Raw genomic sequence first — 26,184 nt, 5'->3', positions numbered from 1 at the left:
GAGCCACCCAGCACCCCAACATATAACCTTTAAAGAAATGGAATCAATGGTAAAACATCTGCCCATAAAAAAGTACCAGGCAGTGATAGTTTTATAGGCAAAAGGTTTTACCCCGCTTCTTGGAAAACACAGCTCTTACGCTGTACAAACTTAATGTTGGTTGAAAAAGCAAGTTAGCAAAAGACTGGCAGAGTATGAAAATACTTACTTAAAAAATTTAAATACAGAAACCATTCTGCGAGGAGCAGCATTGCCAAACGCGACTCTGGTTAGCAGCCCCTCCCTGCAGCCATTCCACAAACACAGACAACAAGCCAGTTGAGGGGTGCCCCCTTCTCTCAGCTAAACGGTTGGCGCCCATGCTCAGTTTCCTGTGGGTTCAGGGGCTGAGGCATTGTGACCTGCCATAGCTCCGTCCCATGGCTCGAAGCTGCACAGCCAGCATCACACCTAGCACACCACTGACAGGCTAGCCTTCTGAGAAGGCAGGTCCATGCTAGACCCTCTACTGGACTGGAACCCACCTCTTTGAAGGCCTGGCATGCCTCCCTAGGAGAGGATGAGAGCCTGGGGACCACATGCAGTCCACCTTGCAAAGCCAGGCTTTGTGATTTCCTTTCCCTCAGTGAAGCCTCTTCCTTAACCCAGGCAGATGATGTTGTGGAATTTATGGTGACCCAGGTGGCAGCCCAGAGGGGACTCATCTGGCAGGACAGAAATAACACTACATACTTATGGATATATCTATATCTATCTATATCAATATCTATCAATATCTATATATACCTATATAGCAATGTTATAAAACATGGCAAAGGGTTTGAATTATTTTCAAAATAATGGCTACCTTTGGGGGCTGATGGGAGGGCAGAAATCAGGGAGAGGCCCAAAGTGGGGGGCTCTAACTACACCTGTCATGTTATACATCTGATGCCTCTTTCTTTTCCTCCTCACTTGTAATCCATTATCAAGTTCTGTGGTGTGTTAAAGATGGCCACAAACTTTTTGCTTTTCCTCCCTTTAAGCCGTAGAATCTCTCCCATCTTCTGGAACCCGGACTGGCCTTTTCACCTGTTTGAACCAACAGGGGGCAGCAGAAGTGATGAAGAGACAGCACCGGGCCTAACTTTCCGGGAGGCCTGAGAGCTTGTGCTTCTCAACGCCCTCAACCCACCTGCCATGCTGGAAGGAAGCTCAGGCCAAGCAGCTGGATGATGACAAAGCACGTGGAGGGGGAGAAGTCATGTGGAGGAGCACTGAGGCGTCAGTCGTGGGAAGGCTGCCAGAAGAGCCACCCAGCTGTGCCCTGCGGGTTGCCGGCCCACAGAATCCTGGGAAGCCATAAATTGCTGTTGTTTTAAGCCAGTGAATTATGAGTGGCTTGCTGTGTAACAGTAAATACTTAAACAGGTCGTGATAGCTTTCGCTTGGGAACAGATCCCAGGTCCAGCCTCTTCTTCCTGCTCCTGCTCCTGCCCCACCCACCTGGGTCATGCCCTGCCCCCTCCATCCCCTAGTTCCCAAATCCAACCGCGCTGCCCCTAGGCAGCTCTAATTACTCTCTGAATAAAATCTGAGCCCCTGTCCTGGCCTGCCAGGAAGGCTCACCTCTCCAGTCCCACCTGACATTTCTAGCACTCTGCTCCAGGCACACAGGCCATCTTGTGGCTGCTCCAATTTGCCCAGCTCAGCCCCTCTTCACAGATTGTGCACTGGCGGGTATCCTTGCCAGGAGGGCCCTTTCCCCAGCCCTTTATGGGACTGACTTCCTCCCTCCATTCACCTGATTCTGAGTAGGTGCCACATCTCTCTAGATGTCTTCCCTGACATCTGATCTAAAGATGTGTCCTCTGCCCATCACCCCCCATCCCCTGCACACTGGTTAATTTTCATTCCTGACAGTGGTGCATACAGTCTATTTATCCCCCCAACCCACCCCCGGAAAAAGAAGTATTAAGAGGACATTTTCCCACCTTCCCAGTGCTCAGTTTGTAGAGGGTTCTGATACAGTGTGGAGTGAATGAAGGAGTGAATGAAGGAGCATGGGAAGGAGAGCTGGGCACCTCATGCTATATCATTTTCAGTATATTTCAAAATCTCTCTTCTTCCCAGTCTTCCAGTGACCCCTTCCTTCCTGGTCAACCAAAGCAGACCTGAAATTCAAAGTCACCTCCTCGGAGATGTCTTACCAAATAACAGTTAAAAATAGCCACACAGTTTCTTGAGTACCTCCTGTTGCTGTAATGCTAACTTCATCAAGGATCACTCTCTGATTTTTCCTGTTCTTTGTTGTCTGTTTTTCCTGCTAGAATTACAAGCTCCAGGAGTGCAGAGGCCACACCCCTGCTATGTCCTAAGAATCTAGAACAGTGTCCACCACAGAAAGATGCTTGATACCTATTCACAAAATAATGCTGAATTAGTACAACAAACAGGAAGTCAGGCTTTAGAAGACACACAGATAACAAAGGACATTAAAAAGAGCTCCCCAAGGGGCTCCTGGGTGGCTCAGTCAGTTAAGCATCTGACTTTGGCTCAGGTCATGATCTCACAGTTCAAATTATTGGTTTATCTGGAATTCATTTTAAAAAATTTATTTGAATAAATTTGATAGAAGAGATCAATTTAAAAATTAGCTGAGAAAGTAGTACGATTGACATTGAAATAAAATAAAATAAATGCCAGTTACGATCCTCAGGAGAATTCAAGAAGACACCTCAGACATAAGGAACAGAATGCTATGAAAGAAACCGCCAAGAATAGGAAAGAGGTTTTCGGAAATCACAAATGGATGCCAAAATGAAGCTTTCAGTACAGGAGATGGAAGATGAAGTCAAGAACATCTCTAAAATTTTCTGGGGCATCTGGGTGGCTCAGCTGGTTGAGTGTCTGACTTCAGCTCAGGTCATGATCTCACGGTCCATGAGTTCGAGCCCCACATTGGGCTCTGTGCTGACAGCTCAGAGCCTGGAGCCTGCTTTGGATTTTGTGTCTCCCTCTCTCTTTGCCCTTCCCCTGCTCACACTCTCTCTCTCTCTTAAAAATAAATAAACATTAAAAAATTTTAAAAAACATGTGTACAATTTTCAGAAGAAGAAGACAAATCAGAAAATGTGAGAGAAAAGATAAGCAACATCTATTGTAACTAAAAGGAGTTCCAGAAGAACAAACAAAACCAAACCTCAAAGACAAAAAGCAGAGGAGGAAGATATTATCAAAGAGAATACAAGGAATTTTCCAGGCCTAAACAGTTGGCCTATGCAGTGCCAAGCAGCATGAATGAAAAAAAGACCCTCACCCACATCTTGTGGTGACGAGATTTCGGAAGACCAAGCATTCAGAAGATTCTAAAAGCTGCCACAGAGGAGGGGGGAAGAAAACAAAGTCATCCACAAAGCAAGGAGAATCAAACTGCATTAGAGGACGATAGAGCGGGCTCTTCCAAGTTCTGAAGGCAGACAATTTCCAGCTGGGACCCAGGGAGGGCAAAGTGAACCTGCTTCCAGGAATGCCCAGTCTCTTGTGTGCGCCTGCATAAGCCTGTGCTAGGAGTCTTCTGGATGATGTGCTTCATATAAACAAGGGGCCAAAGACTTCTGAGTAGGAGTCAGAAATGGGGGGTGGAAGTAAAAAGAAGAGAACAGGTGCTCACCCCTTGGGCCCCACGGGGCAAGGATGACACTGAGTCCCTGGGCCAAATCGCAGTAATGGGAACATATCACTGAACACCACAAATGCAACCCAAAGGTGCGTCAACACTGATAGAATCAGTATGGGTGAAGCAGCTGGGAGACGTGGCACAGAAGTGAAGGAAATCATTTATCACGGCAGGCAGGCCACGGACACTGGCTCAGCCGATGGAGCAGATGTGCAGGCATATATTCCCTATGTAGAGAAATGGTAATGACCTAAGGAACTGGAATTAGAAACAGGAAATAGACGCCCTTCTGGGAGTTGACACTGGCGCTTTGCCTTAATGTCTGTTCCGTGTCACTCGCTTCTTTACCCAGGGGTGTGTATTACTTCGATAGTTTTTAATGTGCTTATTCTTTGATCTTGCAATTCTGCTGGGTCACAGGCAGTAATAACTCTTACGATAACAAGCAAAATGTAGAAATAATCTAAGGACACTTTAATGGAAGACTGATTACATCGATTTTATTCTAGTCATGCTATGCACGAGCACATGAAAAAGACTCCAAGACAACTCAAGGAAAAAACGTTGCACAACCCATGTACAATTGAATATCATGCATGTAAAACCAGAAACACATACAAAAGAATGGCGTGTGTGTGTGTGTGCGTGCGCGTGCACACGTGCATGTGCACAAGTGTGGGGGAGGCTGGGAAGGAAACACACTCAGTTAACAGTGATCACTTGGAAAAGATGGAAAAGGAACCAAAAAGTACAGTGGCTTTATCTGTATTGTATGAATGTTCTATGAGAAATGTGTGTAATTATACACAAAAACCTTTTTCTTAACTTTGGGGTGCTTCCTGCCCACTGTGGGGCAAGGGCTCTCTGCTTGCTTTTTGCTTCTGAACCCAGAGGTGCTGGTGATGTCTGCAGGAAGACATGGGCAACTGCCCACCGGAGCCTTTCGATCTTGACCGCCAGGCTGAGGTGGAATTGCCTGAGGGCCCTGTCCTGGCCTTCCTCCGCAGGAAGCCACCTGAGGTCACCTGCCAGTGTTTAAGCGCTCATCTCAAGTCCAAAATAAGCTACTAAAAGGAACTTTCCAGTGTCAATTCTTGTCCTTTTGTTTTCAAATTCCAATCTCAAATTTACATCATCACATTGGTTCTTGTTTTTTTTTTAATTTATTCATTTTGTGTGAGAGAGAGAGAGTGAGCAGGGAAGAGGCAGAGAAAGAGGGAAAGAGAGAGAATCCCAAGTGCAGAACTTGACGTGGGGCTCAAACTCACACACTGTGAGATCAAGACCTGAGGTGAAATCAAGAGTCGGACACTTAACTGACTGAGCCACGCTGGCACCCTATCACATGGTTCTGTATCCAAAATAATGCACTACAGTTTTTCAATACTTTTAAATATCTCTAAAAAAAAAATTAAAATAAAAAAAAATAAATATCTCTAAGTCTCTGATAAATTCAAGATGGCAAAATTAAGTTATTTTTGTTCTTGGTTCTCTTGTAACCACCAGGTGGACGATTTTCAATCAACACCTAGGGACGTGTCCTGGCCACTGGATGTTGGATGGCGGTAGATGGGATAAAGACTGCTAAGCACAACCCCAGTAAGAATGAGCAAACTTAAGTATAATCCTAAGAAGTTATTTACAGTTGAAAATATAATTTCTAACAAGTGTATGATTTCTTTTTTTACATAAATTCTTTTTTTAAGTATTTATTTATTTTGAGAGAGAACAGAGAAAGCGAGTGGGGGAGGGGCAAAGAGAAGGAGGGAGACAGAGAATCCCCAGCAGGCTCCGTGCTGTCAGCCCGGAGCCTGACGTGGGGCTTGAACTCACAAACCATGAGAACATGACCTGAGCTGAAATCAAGAGTCAGATGCTTAACTGACTGAGCCACCCAGGCATCCCTGCTAATGTATGATTTCTTCTATAACATCAGGGTTATGGGCTCAGGATGCTTGAGATGCGTGTTACTGCTTTTTTTTTTTCTTTTTTTTCTTCTCTCTTCATGATGAATGCCAATATACAACAAGATGTTTAAGTGGAATCTGTACAAACTAAACACAAGGGAGGCCAGGATGGTAAAGGACTTCCAAAGAATATTGGAAGCCCCCTATTTTCATTCATCAGGGTTCCTGAAAATGTGTGTGAAATCCATACACTAAAGTTTGGACTTATATCTTATTGCAGACAGAGGGGTCTATTCCCAGAGAATTAAAGAATTTCATAAAAATCCCTAATTATGGCTGTTTCAAGGTCTGACTCATGTGGACCAGGAAACCAGACAGGTGGAAGAAAATCCTTGTTCCTCTATACTGGGACCTGGCAATGTCTACACAGATACTTTCCTGCTCACAGGCCACTGACGGCTCCATAGGGGCCCAGGTGCAGGGCTGGGAAAAAAAAAAAAAAAAAAAAAACCCTCTCTTGGCCACTGAATGCATGCCAGGTGGGTCTTGGCTGGTCCCCAGTGAGCACAAAGGCTTTCAGGTGGGACTGCCCTGCCCATCTCTCATAAAGGGAACCGAGTAAAGACCAATGTCGGGTAGGGGAAGATGGGCAGTGGGTAGGGGCTGAGGCCCTGGGTGACCTTCAGGCTCTTGCCACCTAGAGTGGGTGCTCCCAAGAGCCGCCATGACAAGATGCAGGGAGTGGGTGGGAGGCAGTTCTTTCCCTGGGCCCAGGTGGCCAAGGCCTAATGTTGGTGCACAGACCAAGGAGCAAAATCCCAGTGATAACCAAGTGGAAGGCTTCTTGCTCTTGAAGGCTGTGGGATGGTTTACTCAGCCTAAAAAAGGAATCCGCAGGGAGTGAGGACAAGACATCTGCTTTTCATTATTTCAAGAAAGGGGTTAAGGGATTCTTATCAGCCAAGGTGGGTGGAGCTGGATGCAAGGAAGGCAGGACTGGTCCCACCACATAAACTTCCGAACAGAGTTGCCCATAGAACGGCTGGCATTATTTGAGCAGTAGTCAGTTTCCCATTGCTAGAGGTAAGCAAATGTATTCTGGACAAATAATCAGAAGATGTAAGCCACAGACGGAGGTTAATGTTAAAACCCCCATCAAATCCAGAGCTTTCTGCAGTGGGGCAGGGCTTTGTGGGCATGAAGCACAGCTGTGTCAACTGCTACCCGCGTGGACGGATGCCCACAGCCGTTTCTCCCACCCCCAGGGCCACGGCTTGGCCTCCCTTCCCTTCACCTCACTGAGTAAGGGATTCCTTACTGGATGCTGGCTGTGGTCCCTGGAAGGCCCAGTGCTGCCCCTGAGGCCAGGCTGAGGTTGGGACATCCCCCTGGACCTCGGTCTCCTTCCAAGCAAAGCCCTGTCTGCCCTCCTGGCTCCCATGGTATGCACACAGCCTGGCAGAGGCCAGCAGGACACCGCCTCCAGGCACATGGGCTGGCAGTTCCACTCCGGAAGGCACACGTCAGTGTGGACCTGTCCCCTGTAGGATCTCTTCCAGCGGCCCGCCAAGAAAGCACACTACCACCGGAGTGGCACTTCCTATTTCAGCCTGTTTCCTTGTTCTATTTCTGGAAGGCAAGAAGAGAGCCCCTACTCGAGCAAACTCCTTGGCTCTTAGGAAGCTATTTTTAATACAGATTTGAAAAAGGCAAAAGGAAAAGAGGACGCTAAAAGCGGCTATGTAAAAACCTGGGATTTGAAGAGCTTCTGGAATGTTCCTTCTCCTCCTTTGGTCCATGCTGGTTCAGTGGAGGATAGTGCTCTGAGAGGCAGGCGGCTGAAGTCAGGACTGCTCACAGAGCTGTGGGGTATGTGAGCCACCGCCAGTGACGTCTGCCCAAGCCCCCCTCACCCTCCACGATCCAGAAGAGGCTCACCAAGAGTTCTTGGCTTGAATTATCTAGAAGTTTGTTCACCTCTCAACTTTCCAGGGAGCCTCACCTCAGCTGGCAGGACAGGTTTTTCCACTCTGACTGGTGTCAGACGCGGAAGAATGCATAATGATGTGTTTGTTCACATAGATGGCCCCACAGCCCCAGCCCAGTATCTCCCTGACCCTCGATCTATCCATACACACTCTACACTCCTCCACACTTTCTAAATGCTCCTCTTGAACCTCAGGCAAGCTGACTGCTGACAGCGCTAATAAGGTTGCAACAAGCCTTCCTGGGACACAGCTGTGCTGAGCAAACACAGGACAGGCACAGGCAGAACCCCCTGGGACCACTGGGCAACTGGTGAAGTACTTGCACCTTCCTGGGCTTTGGAAGGGCTAGCCATTCTTTTTTTTTTTTTTTTAATTTTTTTTTTTCAACGTTTATTTATTTTTGGGACAGAGAGAGACAGAGCATGAATGGGGGAGGTGCAGAGAGAGAGGGAGACACAGAATCGGAAACAGGCTCCAGGCTCTGAGCCATCAGCCCAGAGCCTGACACGGGGCTCGAACTCACGGACAGCGAGATCGTGACCTGGCTGAAGTCGGACGCTTAACCGACTGCGCCACCCAGGCGCCCCGAGGGGCTAGCCATTCTAAACAGGCACAAGGTGAGGTATACAACCCATACAGGTAAGGGCATGAAAAACACACCTCGTACACATCTGTAAACACACACAAAATGCCTCAGCACCCCAAACCCGAAAGTAAAATGTGAGTTCTTTCCTGATTTTTGTTAATGTTTGGATCTTTTTCTAAACTATGTTTGGAGGCATCATAATAACTTTATCATTTCCAAAGTATGTTATTCTCCAACCATTTTTTTAAAGTTTATTTTGGAGAGGGAGAGAGAGAGAGAGAGAGCGTACGAGCAGGGAAGGGGCAGAGAGAGAGGGAGAGAGAGAGGGAGAGAGGGAGAGAGGGAGAGAGGGAGAGAGAGAGAGAGAGAGAGAGAGAGAGAGAATCCCAAGCAGGCTCTGTACCATCAGCATGGAACCTGATGCCGGGCTCAAACTCACGAGCTGTGAGATCATGACCTGAGCTGAAATCAAGAATCAGATGCTTAAGTGATTGAGCTACCCAGGCACCCCTCTTCCAAGCATTTTTAAAAGAGAGAGCTTCTGGAGTGAAAGCAAGCTGCTCCTACATTGACTGTAATCAGAGTCTCATTGGTTTGCTTCCTGGCAATTTTCCTTAGGTGGACTGGAGTGGGGGTGGGGAAGCAGGGTTCCCTGTGATCCCAGAAGGTCTGGGAAGAGGTGGGCAGGACAGAGCCAGCCCATTTACTGGGGAAACAACCCAGATGGCGGGTACAGCTTCAGGCTCATGGAGTCAAATATTCCATTTGTTCCAGAAAGAAATTAGGAGGAAAGAGGCCAGCTGACGTGGATTTGACCTTGAAAGTGAGCGCTGAGGTTTGCCAGTTAGATCCTAATCGCAACACATTGGTATTTAAAAAGTCAACACTTTTAAAAATAAATTGCAGTGTTATTCTTCTGGTTGCAAACATAATGCAAAAAACAAACAAACAAACAAGAAGCAAACAGAAAAAGGAACACAAGTTCAGTGCAGAAAACATAAACCCTGCAGGTGAGCACAGAGCAGTGGCTGTAATCTCCATGTGACTGTGCTACCCTTTGAGTGTCACCTGCCCTCAGGCTGTGGTCTTGGTGTGTGTATTTGCACTTTGTGAAAATAAAATCCAACACGCGATATTTTTAAACTGGGCCTGCAGAGCTCTGGGGTCAAGGTGAAGACCCGCAGGTGGGATTCACCAAGCCCACCCCTCACTACTGCCCATCAAAGCAACTCCACTGTTAGCTGTTACATAGGCTCCAGGTAGGAGTTCAGGGGAGGAAGGCACTCTGCTGGCTGCTTAAATAAATAAATAAATAAATAAATAAATAAATAAATAAGAATATATACATAAGGTACATTTGATTTTCCAAAGGACTGAAGCCCGCCAACTCCCATCATGGCAGATGGAACGGCGGACACCAATTTTTCATGTCTGTCTGCATCCACAGCCTGGCCACGGCCTCCTCACGGATGGAGCTCTTGATTTGGGCTCTCCCCTGTGACTTGCTTTGGCCAAGGGCAACGGCATGCCATTCTGAGCCAAGGCCTTAAGAGACCTGGCATGCTTCTGCTTTCTCCACTTGCATCTCTGCCATTGGTAGGGGAAGAGCGTTCCCTGGTCTCAGAAGAACAGGAGTCATGGGAAGCAGGGCTTCAGACAGCTCCGTGCAATAGAGCCCCCCCAGCCACCTGCCGGTGTGGAGGCCAGAAATAAACTGTCATTGGTGCATCCCACTGAGATCCTGTGTCTGCCTGAATCAGGGTTCGGAGAAGTTGAGCCACTCAGTGGAGGTCACCCAGCACTAAGAATTGAATGCAGTCCTGATTAACCCCACAGGCAGGCCCTTAAGCTCCCCACCCTTCCCCTAACCCCAACCTTACATTGTGTGAATCCCATTGTGTGTCTGCCCACTGCTTCCCTCTCAGTGAAAAGAAAAGGAACGCAGTCATGGGGCGCGTGGGTGGCTTAAGTTGGTTGGTTAAGCATCCAACTCTTGATCTTGGCTCAGGTCATAATCTCACAGTCTGTGAGATCGAGCCCCGCGTCAGGCTCTGCGCTGACAGTGTGGAGCCTGCTTAAGATTCTCTCTCTCCCTCTCTCTGCCTCTCGCCTGCTTGTGTGCGCACACTCTCTCTCTCTCTCTCAAAATAAATAAATATATAAACTTAAAAAAAGAAAACACCGTCAGAAGCAACCTGTGGGTTTCAAACAAGACAGTCACAGAAGTCCTCGTCACTCTAGCGGGCCTCTGGTAATAGATTTAACATCAGAGCCACAGATAATAGATTTAACATTCCCAGTGCCTGTGGGATCCTGTGGAGGTCCCCATGGTGATGCTGTTCTGTGGAGGGGACAGGCAAGGAGTGGGGGGGTGTCCTCCTCTGCCCTCATTCTTCCACTGCTCTCACGGGGGTTCAATGGTGGCTATAGGAGGCCAGAAGGTGCCTGACGTCTGGCCACCAAGTAAGCAGCCCATTGCCAGCAGGAAGGGAGTGCTGAAAGTTGTCCCTGAGGGTCCCAAGGCGGGACTCCCACCCTCAGCTCCTCTGCAACCACCTGTGGTACCTTTCTACCTTGGGAGTGCGGGCATAAATTTGCACTTCTTCATGGAGTCCTTAGGAGAATTCAATTACTATTATAATTCCTTAACAGAGAAAATAATTGCCGTAATGCTGAGCCATAGGACAGAATTGTCCCATGCATTTCAGGCCACTTTCCTCTTATCTTCTTCAACTCTGTGGTTTATGTGTTTTGTCCTCACGTAAACACCTCCCTTAGCATCAGGGATTCACAAGACATCACCTCCCCTGGGGAACCCCTCCCTCCAACCCCCAGCACCTAGATCAGTCCCCAGTGGGGGCTGCATGACTCCCATAAGCTCCTGTACCCTTGTGTGTGTCCTATGGTTCATTCAGAGCAGGGTGGTGGTGAATCCTGAGATTCCACTGGGGAAAGAGGCCCCTGGAGCAGAAAAGACTTTTCTGAGCCTGCTTCTTCTAAGCTAGTGGGGAACCCTTCTTTGGGAGAAGGGTAAAGTCCAGACAGACCTCGAAGGGAAGAAAAAATGGGGGCTGGGTAGTTTCAGTGCTTGGCCTCTCAGTGCACATGAACATTTTCTGGTTATCTGTCTTATCTCAGGCCTGGAGGCAGGGCTGGATCCATGTCTGTTCAGAGTCCACTGGCCCAGGTCCCCAGGATCCATAAGAATCAGTGGGGATCTGTGGACACCTCAGAAAGTATCATCTCAGCCTTGCACTTGGCGGGTAGACCAGAACATCAGCATGACCTGGGAGCCTATTAGAAACACAGGCTCTGGGGGCCCCCAGACCTACCCAGTGGGCATCCGCAGGTCACCAAGATCGCCTGGGGACTCGAGTATATACTACAATTTGGGAAGTGCTGCTCTACAGACCCAACCCATTTAGACCCATTGATTCTCAGTCCCAGCTGCACATTAGAATCATGGAGAGGGGGTGGAACACTTTTTTTAAATGCTTATGCCTAGGGGCTTCCTGGCCAATGGTAGTTTAGACATCCCAGTGTTTCTGAGGGCAAGGGTAGAGAGCCACTCATTTAGGTCATCAACTCTTGACCAGGAAGGGGACTGGGCAGATCCCCTCTAGGGTTTTTTCAGATGCCACAGTCACCCACCCAGTAAACCCCAATGTCCCTTGCAAAGAGGAGAGATAGGTAGAATAATGGAGCTGGAAAGTAGAGGTGCTACCCAAACAGCGGGTATCATGTTCTGCCACAGGTCACCTTTCTAACAAGCAGCCAAAAAGAGAGAGAAAAAAAAAAAAAGACATACGTCGTTAAGAGAGAAATAACTTTTCAAAGGATGCAAGTCGAACATTCTGGGAACATTTAGTGCTGGGCAATGTCAAGAAACAAATTCTTTTCCCATTTCATAATCTGATTTATGCACAAAGAAATCTTCCAGGAGCATCACCCTAGTTAGCTTTTGGGCATTTTCAATGAAGAAAAACACTCGAGTAACTGGACAATATCTGCTGAGCCAGGTGCACTGTTGGATCGCTAACTTGATGAAGGGTACAAACACCCTAGCCCTCTCAAACCCAACATATGGGCCCTCTCATATCCTACACGATGGCCTAGATTTTAAGGGCGAGAAATTCTAGAGTTAAGACACGGTTCAAACAGCAGTTCTGCCACTTATAAATTGTTGACCTTCACCACGTATCTACACATCTCTTTACTCTCAAGTTCCTCAGCTAGAAAATGGGGGTAAATATCCATTTTATAGGTCATTGTGAGAATTCAACAACCTAAAACACTGAATCTAGTGCCTGGTATGTACTAGGGACTTAACAAATATTTATTGTTAACAACAGTATCTCTGCCTATCAGATAAAGGGTTAGCATCCAAAATCTATAAAGAACTTATCAAACTCAACATCCAAAAAACAAATAATCCAGTGAAGAAATGGGCAAAAGACATGAATAGACACTTTTCCAAAGACATCCAGATGGCTAATAGACACATGAAAAAAATGCTCAACATCACCCATCTTCAGGGAAATACAAATCAAAACCACAATGAGATAGCACCTCACACCTGTCACAATGGCTAAAATTAACAACTCAGGCAACAACAGATGTTGGCGAAGATGTGGAGAAAAAGGAACTCTTTTGCATTGCTGGTGGGATTGCAAACTGGTGCAGCCACTCTGGAAACCAGTATGGAGGTCCCCCAAGAAATTAAAAGTAGAACTACCCTATGACCCAGCAATTGCACTACTAGGTATTTATCCAAGGGATACAGGAATGCTGATTCTAAGGGGCACATGCACCCCATTGTTCATAGCAGCACTATTGACAATAGCCTAAGTATGGAAAGAGCCCAAATGTCCATCGATGGATGAATGGATAAAGAAGATGTGGTATATACATACAATGGAATATGACTCAGCAATAAAAAAGAATGAAATCTTGCCATTTGCAACAACGTGGATGGAACTAGAGTGTCTTATGCTAAGCGAAATAAGTCAGTCAGAGAAAGACAAATATCATATGACTTCACTCATATGTGGAATTTAAGATACAAAACAGATGAACAAAAGGGAAGGAAAGCAAAAATAATATAAAAACAGAAGGGGCACCAACCATAAGAGATTCTTAAATACGCAGAACAAACTGAGAGTTGCTGGTGGGGTACTGGGTGGGGGATGGGCTAAATGGGTGATGGGCATTAAGGAGGACACTTGCTGGGATGAGCACTGGGTGTTATATGTAAGTGTTCAGGGTTCTACTCCTGAAACCATTATTATACTATATATTCACTAACTTGGATTTAAATTTAAAAAAATACTGATTAGGAAATGAAAAAAAAATAAAATTAAAAAAAAAGAATGAAAAAAAAAACCTCAGCAGTGTCACTGCCATCCTCTTAACTTGTGTTAATAGTGTTAAAAGTGGTAAAACACATAGGGACGCCTGGGTGGCTCAGTCAGTTGAGTGTCCAACTCTTGATTTCAGCTCAGGTCAGGATCTCACGGTTCGTGGGATAGAGCCCTGTGTCGGGCTCTGTGCTGACAGTGTGATGCCAGCTTGGGACTCTCTGTCTCCCTCTCTCTCTGCCCTTTCGCCACAAACATTCTCTTTCTCTCTCTAAAAATAAATAAATAAATAAATAAATAAATAGATAAATAAATAGATAAATAAATAAATAAATAAATAAATAAAACATTAAAAATTTTTAAAAAGTGGTGTAACTAACTCTAGTGGAAATCTGGCCATATGTATAAAGAGGCTTAAAAGTGTTCAAACCTAATAATCTCCCTACAAATCTACTTTATGGAAATAGTCTTAAAACTAAGTGTAAAAACAGGAGGGGATGTTTTTGGTAAGATTCAGCAACTAGAAGCAACCTATATATCCCCACACACCCCACAGGAGAGTGAGGACTAGGTCAATCATTTTACACAGTGTTCCCACATAAGATGTTTCACCAGATCATACGAGCTAGGTGACTGGTGAACTTAGGAGGAAAAAAGTAGGATAGTAAACTATACACTATAAAATTAAAACAAAATCCCTGAAGCCCAGAAGGAAGCAGACTAGAAGAGAACATCTCAAGACAGTAGCAGTGCTTGTGTTTAGGGCAGTGGCACTCTGGGCAATATTTTTTTTTTCCTACTTCTCTCTTTTTTAATAAATATGCATCATTTTTATCATGAAACCAAATCCCCATCAAAAAACCTTTAACCAACATGAAGTAATGCCCTGATTCTTAGGATCCTTGACTCCATAATAATTTTTGGCCCACAGCCCCCTAATGTTTAGAATTTAAGTGAGAATCCCACGATAAGTTTTATAACGAGACTTTCACTTTAACCCGCGGGTTGAACACCCCTGGTTCTAGACTCCCCACAGGACAGGAACTGCAGGTTGTGCCCAGCATGTGAGACTGGCCCTGCTCTTACCATTATGGGTCTCCATGGCACGTTCTGGACACACAGCTGAGCCCTCTGGACCCACACACCAGTACATGCTGGGAGGTCGCCGAGACATGCCAGCCATCAACCCTCGGTGGCTATTCTCCAAGTCAGTTTTGGCCAGGGTCACCGCCGCCACCGCTGCGCGGAGGGTGGACTGAGGCACAGACACGCCGTCATGGCTGAGCAGAAAGCAGTCTCGTTCTGGTGGTGAAAAACATTATAAAATCAGAAGGCTTTTCTTAATTTTCAAGTTCCTTCTTGTACCCTTGCACACATTTACTATTTATTTTATTTTTTTAATTTTTTTTTTTTAAATGTTTGTTTATTTCTGAGAGAGAGACAGAGACAGAGCATGAGCGGGGGAGGGGCAGAGAGAGGAGGAGACCCAGAATCCAAAGCAGGCTCTAGGCTCTGAGAAGTCAGCACAGAGCCTGATGCGGGGCTCAAACTCACGAACCATGAAATCATGACCTGAGCCAAAGTCAGACGCTTAACCAACTGAGCCACCCAGGCGCCCCAATACATTTACTATTTATACATCGCACAGGTATTTCTCTTCTTGCAACATTCCTGACATTCCGTCTGTCTAGCCATGCCCAGTTAGGTGGGGGCAGTGAAAGGATGAGCTGCCCCCACCCCAACTTGCACCCCGTTGATCATGTCTACTTAAAAACAGTCCTAAGAAACCCCAACAATGACAGACACCTACTGGTAAGGGCTCAGCCATTGTTTAGTCAACACATAACCCCTGTCAATTGCACAGCGACATCGATATGACTACACGAGGCTTCTGCTTTCAGGGGCTCACACTCCAGCTGGGGTGGGGGAGACGCACTTTAAACTGGTCACAATATAAGGTTTCCCCTCTGCCCAGGACCAGCTCTTCCAGAAGCCCAGAGGCAGGCATGTAATCCCAAGGAGGCAACCAGGCAACAGTCCTGAAGTGAGGGTTCCAGAAGGCATTGGTACTGGTTATGAAGACAAGTCAGTGTGCACCCTGGGGGATAAAAGAAAGGAGCCCCACATTTTGCCTGCCTGGATACATCTGGCAATGTCTGTAGGCATTTTTGGTCGTCACAACTCAGGGTCTGGGTGCTACAGACAACTAGTGGGTAGAGGTCAGGGATATTACTGAACTTCCTGTAATGCACAGGGCACCACCCACAACAGAGAATTATCTGGCCCCAAACCAGCACAACTGTGGTAAATGCTGAAGCAGAGTGCGGTTCTCTCATGCTGGGCTCCCACTGAACTTGGGGGGGGGGTGGTGCCCCCAACACAGGTGACATCCATTGCCTTGAGGGAAAGACCCAGGTCCAGCTCAGGCCTGGCATGGGATACATTGCACAGTGGGGAGGGGATTAGTATATGAAATGTGTGTGTTTCTATTAGTGTTCGTGTAGAGTCTATACTATCATGGACAAGTCCTCTGGGGCAAGACTTGCCAAGCTCCCCCTTCCGCTGCCTTTAGAAGTACAGCCCCCCTGGGCCAGGTGCCCGATTTCCAGGCTCTAGATGAGGCAGCCCCAGTGCTCTTCCAGCCTTATTTGGTAGCTTGCTCAGTGCCCATACTGTTCAGGGCACCTTCTAGAACCTGCTCAGAACCTTCTAGAACCATTACATAAGTAATTAGCAACTATTCTCTGAGACAGATGCCTCTGAAAAGGAGACTGATAAAGTGTAGTAAAAAAAAAAAAAAAAAAATCAAGGTCATATAAATCATACCCAAGACAATATGGAAAGGAAAAAAGCACAGGTTGGATGTCAAAGGCTTGGACTGTCTCTGTCACAGATCAGCAGTGTGACCTCAAGCCAAAACTTATGTGTGTCTCAGTTTTCCCATCTGTTAAAAATAGACATGCAGCCTCTCACCCAGGGAACCTCTTGGGGTGGCTATGTGATTTCAAGTAAGGTAAATTTTCTGAAATCACTTTCTACAACAGGGCCAGAGTTGTGGTTCTTACCTACAATACCAGCGGGAGGCCTGGGAGACCAGCAGGGTCTCCCTGCTGCTCCCTGATTAACAAGCTCAGAACATCAAGGCTGGAGGGCAGAGCACTGGGGCTGTCTCATCTTAGAGTCTGGAAATCGGGCACCTGGCCCAGGTGGGTTGTACTCCTACAGGCAGGGGAAGGGGGAGCTTGGAAAGCCTGCCCCAGAGGACTCGTCCATGATGCACCCCCACCTTTCTGAACTAAAGAGTGAAAGGTCTGAGGAAGCCATACATAGGAAAGCCTGTGTCTGAAGTTTGGGAGCCTAAAAATTCCAAGGAGAAATGATCAATCTGGGCAAAATTTAGGAGACCATCAAAGCACTGTAGATTGCAAAACCTGATTAGGAAAATCAAATTGAGACAGTAAAATCAACTTGAAGACGAAAATAATCTCCATCTTAAATTAAAGGCTCCAGGGGCGCCTGGGTGGCTCACTTGGTTAAGCGTACGACTTTGGCTCAGGTCACGGTTCGTGAGTTCGAGCCCTGCATCAGGCTCTGTGCTGACAGCTCAGACCCTGGAGCCTGCTTCAGATTCTGTGTCTCCGTCCCTCTCTGCCTATCCCCCCAACTCATGCTTTGTCTCTCTCTCTCCCTGTCAAAAAATAAACATTAAAAAAACTAAATAAATAAAAAGGCTCCAAATCCTACAGTAACATTCAGAAACCAAGAGGCACAGTTCCTATCTGCTTTCAAACACCTCTTAAAATCAGCTACCACATATACCTAACAACACCTCAAAATCCAAATGCTAGTAGATGTTCCTTCTGAAAACAGAAGTGTCTTACCATAGAATGCTTTTAAGTGATAAAAAAAAAATCGTTAAAATATTTTAGGCCAACCCTTGCCCAGCACATTTTGTTCCCCTTTTCATTTTCAGTTTCCTTTTGAAAAATCACTTTACCAATGAAGGATTTTTTACCACTGGAGTTTTTCAATTGCAATTTGTATGTTGGCTTAGACTCTAAGGTAGAAGTTTTAAAATGAGGTAACTCAGTTTTTGCTCAATTTTTGCCCTCAAACGGATCTTTGCTTCTTCCTGCTCCTTTTGGGTTTAGATCAATGCAACAAATCATGGTTGTAAGTTACAGGTCTATCTTGCCATCATGGTGTATATACATTCTTAAGAGAGTTTCGAGAGGATTTTTTTTTTTGTAATAATTATTTTAATAATCTTTAAAACCTCACCAATTTTCATTTGCCAGTTCTTTATACCTGCATTAACGAATAAACCTGAATACTTAATGAAAAAAGAAAAAAAGGAACTTGACCTTCATTGTACAGATATTTTCATTGGGCCCTTTCCATGGAGTGAACTGCCATGTAATTCATGAAACTTACAGCTGGTCTGGAAGGGACAGTTACAAAGTTTCAGACACAGGATAAATAGAGAGAAACATAGGAGGACCGGCACCTCCTCACCTGTCTTTTCAGGAGGCTTGGAAAGGATTGCCAGTACGGGGAAGACGCTTGCAAATAAAGCATGTGAGTAATTCTCATATTATCCAGTAATTTCTTTGAATGAGAAGCCTGGTAGGGATGGTTGGCCCATGGTCCTTGACATCCTTTTGGCACTGCTAGTCTCCCTGACTAGTTACTGGCTTGCTACAAAATGTGTTTAATGGATTTGGGAGCATCAAAATATCATGGAGCTGCAGACCAGAGAAATGTGTGGTCTCCATCTCAGATGAGCACCCAAGGGGTTTGGGAACAGAAGCCCTTCAGGAGTCTGAAACCACAAACGGGTTAAGGCCGTCCATTCACCATTCCATCACTATACCATGTGTCCTGGGCACCTCTTAGTTCTGGGAGTGAAGACCCAGCAGTGAGCAATACTGGTCTGTGTCCCTGGAGCTCCAGAAGAGACTGCCAGGTAATTAAAGGAGAAATGAAATACATGAAGAAGGAACACAACACCAGGGGAGGCTCCAGAAGGACAGCGAGAGAGGGTTGTTGAGAAAGAGGCTGAGCTTAACATGCTGGCCATGTGAAGACTCCAGGGCCAGCACTGCAGAGGCCACATGCTGGAGAGTGAGCTGGGCCAGGGTGGCTGGTGGGGGGCAGGGGTGGCTTGGGCAATGGCCAGGTGGTTGATGATGGCAGAGGCCGGATCAACTGAGGGGAAGGAGGTGTCCTAGATTTCACGCCAATCACAAGGAGAGAAGCCATGGCAGGGTTCTAAGCAGAGGACTGATTCACATTAAATCACATTCTGGGAGTAAATCACATTCTGATTCACTTATTTAAAAAAAAAAAAGAAAATCACTCTGGCTGTCAAATAAAGAATTGGAGAGGGGAGGATTGCAATCATACCGGAGAGAGATGCTGATACCTTTGGGCTAGGGTCGAGACTGTGGGAAGGAAGGGTTGAGCCCAGACACCTAGGTAAACCCAACAGAACTTGCTAACACTGAATTCAAGGGATGGAGGTACAGGCTGGGGGCGAATTCCCTGCAACTGAGCAACTGAGTTGAGGAGGGAGCTATTCCCTGAGATGTGTAAGCTTGGGGGAGGGAAAGTCTGGCTGACCCCAAAACCTCCTTTAGGGACAAATCAGGTGTGAGGTTTGTATGTTTTTAACTTAATTCCTTTATTCTTCAGGGACATAAGCAAAGGTAATTAAAGTCAAATCACAAAAGGCATTTTAATGTTAATGTTTTCCAAAATCGTGCTAGTCCACTTGTCCCTTTAATGTCTGGGTACTTTGTTACAATCGCTGGATGACCTCCAAACTCTAAAAAGAGCATATTCTTTGAGAGCCTTGCTGAACACTTCACTACAGGCGCCTGTTTCTCTGCCTCTCTGACCCCTGAGGATGTGTTTGGGGAGAAAATTTCCTGGCCTCCAACTGTGCAGGGCCAGGTGGAGCCGGCCAGAGGTCCCCAAACTCTCCCTCACCATCTTCCTCTGGCCTCAGCCTTCCCAGGCTCCGCTTCTTGCCCCGTCCCGGTCCTCACTCCGTCTCCGAACCCCTGCCAGGAAAGGTGGCCCTCAGAGACCGCCACAGAGATGGCGGGTTTTATCCGGACCTGGGCGGTCCCGTGGACTCTTCTGGGGGTGCAGGAGCGCTGGGCCGCCCCCTTCAGCAGAACCTACCCCCCCGCGCCCCCCAACTCCACGATCGGCCAGAACCTGGGCACACGCATTCACACTCGCCCGCACACAGGAGCGCTCACACTCCGCCCGTGCCGGGCTGAAGAGGTTCTCTCCAAAGGCGGAGGAAACCTGTAGACGCCCTGGTGTAGCCTCCGACTTTTGTTTCTTGCCCCGGCTCCCCCGGCCCCGTCCGGCGCGGGGTATCGGGGTTGCACCCCCGCCCCTCCGGGACCGCGCACCCTCCCCCACCCCGCGGGCCAGGGAGGCCGTGGGGCTGCCAGACGGAGATCGCCCGCGCCCGCACCCTCGGGGGCCCCCGGGCAAAGGCCACCTGGGCGGAGCACGAGGCCGCCCGGAGCGCGGGCCTGGGCTGCGGAGTCGGGCTCCCCGCGACCCGCCGCGGGAGGCAGCGAGGCCCCCCCACGGGGCGCGGACCCCGGCACTTACCTGCGGCGGCGGCGGCGGTGGCGGCGGCGGCAGCGGCGGGGCACGGCCCCGGGCGCCTGGGACAAGGGGCTGGGCCCGCGGGCCGGGAGGGGCGGACTCCAGCGGGCCGGGGCCTGGCCGTCCCCCTGCCCTCCGCCCCCCCTGCGCCTCCGGCCCCGCGCGCCGGGGCCGGGCAGGGCCCAGACGCACTTCCTCAATCCTGCGGCCCGCGGGCGGGCGGGTGAGCGGGCGGCGCGAAGAGCGCGCGCGGTGAAGGTCGGCCGCTGCTGCTTCTGCCCACGAGGGGCGCCAGGGGTCCCTACGGTGGCCTGCCTCAGTTTCCCTAGCCGAAAGCCGGAGGTGCCAAGAGTCGCCGCTCCTACCCTGGAGGCCGCAAGGCCCGCGAGCCCTTCTTGTAGCGCGAGGTCTCCTCCAGGTTTGGGTCCCCTGCTCTCTCGTCTCGGGCGGGGCACGCGCAGCGACAAGATTGGTGGGTTCTCAGCTCAACCCAGCTTTCCCTCTGCTCTGCTCGGGGAGCTAAGTATGCCAATTAACCTCTGACTTGCAGCTGTTAGGCGTAGACTCGCAGTAAATATTTAAAATGCCGGGAATATTCACTTACGTACAACTATAGGGCGGTATGGAAATACATATTTTTAAAGCTTTCGTATTTCGCAAACTGTACCCCTTCCATCACATGAATGTACCAATTTAATTATGGATGTATGTATGAGGATGTCACTATTTGGTGAATCATTTTTAATTGGGTGGGGCGTTTTGGCGGGGGAGATAAAACATGGAATGTTGGCAATTTCTTAGGTTTCAACCTAATGTAAGTATGTTCATCACACCCCTGCGGCCATTATACGAACGCAGATCGCAAAGACACACGTCCATGCTGCGGGCGGGCATCAGATTTGGCTCCACGTGCCCACCCCAGCAAGAGAAGCCTGCTTGGAATAAAGTAAATGGTTTGCAGCCCAGCAGGACCCGCACCCTAGACTCATGTAATGTTATGACTGGAACATTCCCAGGATTTAGCGTAAGACAGACAAATCGCCACCACCCTCACTGCCATTTCACAAACGCCAGGCAGCCGCAGGGTCCCCCGCACGACCCCCGCACGAACTCGAGGGCGCTCTCAGTAGTGGCCCCTTGGCAAGGGCACAATTGGGCAGCTTTGCTCTGCTCCCAGGAGGCCGCGCCCCCAGCTCTCCTGCCACGGAACGCCCTTGCAAAAGGGTGGGTGCAGTTTTGCAATCCTGTCCTCAATACTTCGGTCCCAATTCCAGCACTCAAAAGGCAGCAGTGTGATTGCTACCGAAAAGTCCCTAATAATTTGCAGGGCGTGGCGTCGCCTTCCTGAGTGAGCGCGGCAGTCGCGGTGCGGCGACTCCGAGGAGCACGGCCCCGCCATCTAGCGGCGCCAGGAGGAAGAGCACGCCCAGTACCCGGGGCTCCTGTGGCCAGTGTGGCAGGGGGCAACTGAACTTCCCTTTTACATGAGTTTGGGAATAGGCTAGGGAATGTCTACAAAGTAGGGAACAGCCGAGTGGACTTCTTTGAGCTGATTGCATCCCAGCGTTTAACTCTATTCGTTAGGCATGCATTTGTCATGGGTTTGCATGGGAAGGTTATTACAGGTCATTTAGGATTTATTCTTGCTGCTTCTTGACCCGTGCTGACTGCTCGTCCTCTAGCTTTTGCTCTGCCTACCCGGGTTCTCAGCATCTCATGTTGGATTGACACTTCCTAAGGTGGAGTCAGGTGGATACTACCTCCCCGACCTAACATTTCTGCCTCCTTAAGGCCTAGTGACTGACTGCGTCCCCCCTCCCCACTCCCACTGTTTTCTGTGGCTGACTGCTACCCCACCACCCCACCCACACTGTCTTCTAGTCATTTCTTCAGCTGGGAACTCACTTTCCTCAGACATTACTTCCTGGACACCTAAAAAAAATCCCTTAGGGCATCTGAGTGGCTCAGTCAGTTAAGCAGCCAACTTCAGCTAAGATCATGTTCTCACAGTTCGTGAGTTCCAGCCCCACATCAGGCTCTGTGCTGACAGCTCAGAGCCTGGAGCCTGCTTCGAATTCTGTGTCTCCCTCTCTCTCTGCCTCTCTCCACTTGCATTCTGTCTCTCTCTCTCTCTCTAAAATAAATTAAATTAAAAAAATCCCTTATTATCCACCTTCAAGCTCAAGTCAGATATATGCTAGGGGAAAGGACATTAAAAATTCTCCATCCAGGGGCACCTGGGTAGCTCGGTCCATTAAGCGTGGGACTTCAGCTCAGGTCATGATCTCACAGTTTGGGAGTTCGAGCCCCACATGAGGCTCTGTGCTGACAGCTCCGAGCCTGGGGCCTGCTTCAGATTGTGTCTCCCTCTCTCTCTGCCCCTCCCCCACTCACACTCTGTCTTTCAAAAATAAATAAACATCAAAAAAATTATTTATCCACTATCAGGAATATCTAGGAGATTCCAAAGGGTCTGCTTTTAGAGAATGTGCCCACCTCTGGTGGCCCCCTCCCACCACAAACACACAAGTGCAGGCATGTACATCCACACACATGACGGCCAGTCTGTGCCCCCAGAATGGTTCCTGTCAGAGAGCAAACCAAATGAAGGAAAAGGCCATTTTTCTAGAATTTTCTGCAGACATTTAGCTTGAGAAATGGAAAGTCTCTAAAGAAATTCATACATACATTAAGTGTATACATTAAGAGAGATCTCGGGGTGCCTGGGTGGCTCAGTTGGTTGAGCGTGCGACTTCGGCTCAAGTCATGATCTCACGGTCTGTGAGTTCGAGCCCCGCGTCAGGCTCTGTGCTGACAGCTCAGAGCCTGGAGCCTGCTTCAGATTCTGTATCTCCCTCTCTCTCTCTCTGACCCTCCCCCGTTCATGCTCTGTCTCTCTCTGTCTCAAAAATAAATACACATTAAAAATTTTTTTTTTAATTTTTTTTTCAACGTTTATTTATTTTTGGGACAGAGAGAGACAGAGCATGAACTGGGGAGGGGCAGAGAGAGAGGGAGACACAGAATTGGAAACAGGCTCCAGGCTCCGAGCCATCAGCCCAGAGCCCGACGCGGGGCTCGAACTCACGGACCGCGAGATCGTGACCTGGCTGAAGTCGGACGCTTAACCGACTGCGCCACCCAGGCGCCCCTAAAAATTTTTTTTTTTAAAAGAGAAATCTGATCCAAGCCTCCCTTAAGTTTTCTCTTAAAAGGTGGCACCCTGCCACCTCATGGCCAAAGTGAACAAAGGATGCTCTTGGCCCAACCTGTGTCAGCTCACGACTTGGTGATTGAAGCTTCTTGGTTCAAAGCCTTAGAAACTTAAGGTGGGTGAGACCCAAACACTCAGATCCTCGCGATGAAAATGCAAACCTGTGCACACAGAAGTGGGATGCAGTATTTTCCCTAAATTCTATTTCCCCTCAATTCCCGTGCTGTCCTTCCCACCCTTTTCCACAATCACACCCTCACCAAAACAGACTCGGGCAGCTTAGGTGACAGCTTCAACTTCACCAACTAAGATGCAGAGCCTCTGAAGCCAAGCTTGCTGCCTGCCTCCACCCACAAACCCACGCGAGCGGGTTTCCCACACAGGCTACATGCGTGGCCTGATGGACTCAGCAAATGGAATTTTCATCTTCAACTACTGATACTGCTTTACTCCAAGCCATTTTGTACTGAAGGTCTGAGAAAGAGAAAGGCCACCCATAGAATTAAAATGAGTTTGGTCCTTAAAGGAAAAAACACGTTTGTCAAATATCCAATTTTATTTTATCATCGTTGCGTTGTTGAACACAATCTGCAGTTAGGGTCGGAATTCCCAGGCCAATAGATTTTTTAAAACCATACCACAGGAGTAAACCTTAAAAGAAGTGAAATCTAATACTATATAGATTTCCATTTCTAAATACAGTATATTACAGAAGGTTAAATATACCACCTCTGTTTACTTACAACTATAAAAAGATACATTAACTATACCAATTATAAATAATGTAGCGTTTCATATTAAAGGCATTATTATACAACAGAAGATTAAGAACCCTCTAATGTATTACTATCAAGGTTAGTGTCTAAAGTTGCTTGAGATAAAATCCTGAAAATTCAGTGTCTGAAGTCAAATCCTGACTTAGAAAGTTGCTGACAGTTTAAGTGATGTGTTAACTGATGCAGAGAAGGTGAATAGCGTATTGCCTATTTCTGACAAGAATGATAAACCCATTTCACATAGGACTTTCTTCATCCGTACACTGCTTTTGATGTCAATTTTCATTGTATTATTGCCCTCCCCCCAATTTAATTCTCAAACATAATTTAATTCCCAAACATAAGCACCATTAGAAAAGTACTAGTTAGTAACGGTAAAAGTATCCAAATAACGCAGTTACGTTTGGTTTTCGTTTTTTAAAAGCTATCTGGGAACGCTTTAAAACTTGGAATTGCACAGCATTTGCACACACAGGAAAAGAAAATTTCGCAACATGTTAGTGCAGTACTCAGGCCACTGTAGTAGGAGACCCAGTTCTTCCACGGAGTCTGGGTGTTATTTGTTAATTAATCACTAATTAATATCAAAATAGGACTTTAAAAAAGCCAGGCTGTATTTAAACAACGGCCAGTGGCCTTTCCAGTTGTGTATGTTTTGCTAGTCTAAAACAGATAACCAAACTGGAGAAAAAGAAAACTACATAGGCTGATCATAAACCATTAATGCAAGGTAGAAATTGATATTCCGTAAAAGCGGAGTGTGGCTCTGATTTGTCAAACACGAGAGTTAATTATCCTAGCATTGGCTATGCTCTTGTAGTGTCAGAGCACTGGGTCCTTAGCAGCAATGGTGACACCAGCGATGTTCTCTGCCTAAGAAAGTGCCTTGGTTAAGGTCGACCGTGACATAGTTTTAGATAAGCATTTTGGGCGCTGATTCGATCATATTCCAAAAGGAACACTGGTTTTTGAGCTGAGTCCCATGGTCAATGTCGAGATGCAGTCCTTGAAGACGCACGCCCATTCACACCCAAGACCTTCAGTACCCTTCCATAGTACTGGACTCCCCAGAACTCCCCACTTTGGCTCCTCACAGTCCTGCTTTTGTTTTTGTTTTTAACTTAACGCTGTTTCTTTCCCACTGAATGCTGGGAGGGGCTTGTTCTGTGGGCAGGTGACCCTGAGGAAGCCACAGGTGCAGGGCTCTGTTTGCAGAACAACCCGGGAGTTTTTCCAAGTTCTTACTGGAGTCAGAGCCAGCAAAACATTTGTAAGTGACCGCTGGATACTTGAAATGCCACTTCCCGTTGGCCACACCCTGAGCCTCTTTACTGTCCCTGGGGACCTGGTTGAAAGGGAAACACAGAAACGGCCAATAGCTCCACCCCCAGGCAGGACTACAATTTCACACACAACATAATGGTCAATAACACAGGAGTGTGAGAGGAAAAGAAAAATCGTTCAAATCCAGTAGATGTAAAGTCTCCACAACAAAGTGACCCAGGAAGGCGGGCAATGCACGTTTTCTTCGGCAAGTTTGATCTGCCACATTCGGCTGTCCAACGTTTGAGGCAGGAGCCCGTCGTTCCCTCAGGGGCTCTTGTCATCGAGTTTGATGGTGACCGTTTTCACTTCTGTGTATTCAGCCAGTGCATATTCACCACTGCGATTACAGAAAAGAGGAAAATATAAAATGGGCATGTCACTTAGCCGTCCTGTGGGAACCTGTGTTCAAACGCTTGGTTGGTCACTACTCTGGGGGGCAGTTCGGAATCTATGCAAAAGGTCAGAATGTGATGACTTTATAGAGGAGAAGCCAGGACTGTAACATCATTACTATGTTTAAGTAACGGGATCTATAAGTTAAGTTTAAATATAACGTTTCTCGGGGGGGGTTTCTGGGTGGCTCAGTCGGTTAAGCGTCTGACTCTTGATTTTGGCTCAGGTCACGAGCCCACAGTTTGTGAGCTCAAGCCCCGCATGAGGTTCTGTGCCGACAGTGCGGAGTCTGCTTGGGATTCTCTCCCTTGCTCTCTCTCAAAATAAATAAATAAATAAATAAACT

At 47.5% G+C, this 26,184-nt stretch overlaps 2 protein-coding genes across 3 annotated transcripts in view; both read right to left on the bottom strand.

Annotated features, from left to right (window-relative positions):
* Positions 1 to 20,303, bottom strand: part of LRRK1 (leucine rich repeat kinase 1) — a 133,216-nt gene extending 112,913 nt beyond the window's left edge. The window contains exons 1-2 of one of the 2 annotated variants that reach the window (XM_045448806.1): positions 20,133 to 20,303; positions 14,583 to 14,798 (exon numbers count right to left, since the gene is read on the bottom strand). In XM_045448806.1, the coding sequence (XP_045304762.1) occupies positions 14,583 to 14,679 (97 nt within the window). In that variant the 5' untranslated portion in view covers positions 14,680 to 14,798; positions 20,133 to 20,303. Of the gene's footprint in view, positions 1 to 7,315; positions 7,562 to 14,582; positions 14,799 to 20,132 lie in introns of those variants that run through there. The other variant, XM_045448807.1, reaches the window with a different exon arrangement.
* A 3,577-nt stretch (positions 20,304 to 23,880) lies between these two features.
* Positions 23,881 to 26,184, bottom strand: part of ALDH1A3 (aldehyde dehydrogenase 1 family member A3) — a 38,700-nt gene continuing 36,396 nt past the window's right edge. The window contains exon 13 of the mRNA XM_045448805.1: positions 23,881 to 25,782. Coding sequence (XP_045304761.1) covers positions 25,710 to 25,782 — 73 coding nt within the window. The 3' untranslated portion in view covers positions 23,881 to 25,709. The remainder of the gene's footprint in view (positions 25,783 to 26,184) is intronic.

This window comes from Leopardus geoffroyi, chromosome B3 (genome assembly GCF_018350155.1).
Source record: "Leopardus geoffroyi isolate Oge1 chromosome B3, O.geoffroyi_Oge1_pat1.0, whole genome shotgun sequence".
NCBI lineage: Eukaryota > Metazoa > Chordata > Mammalia > Carnivora > Felidae > Leopardus > Leopardus geoffroyi.
The sequence above is the reverse complement of the archived record's forward strand: the minus strand, read 5'-3'. Positions and strand labels throughout refer to the sequence as shown.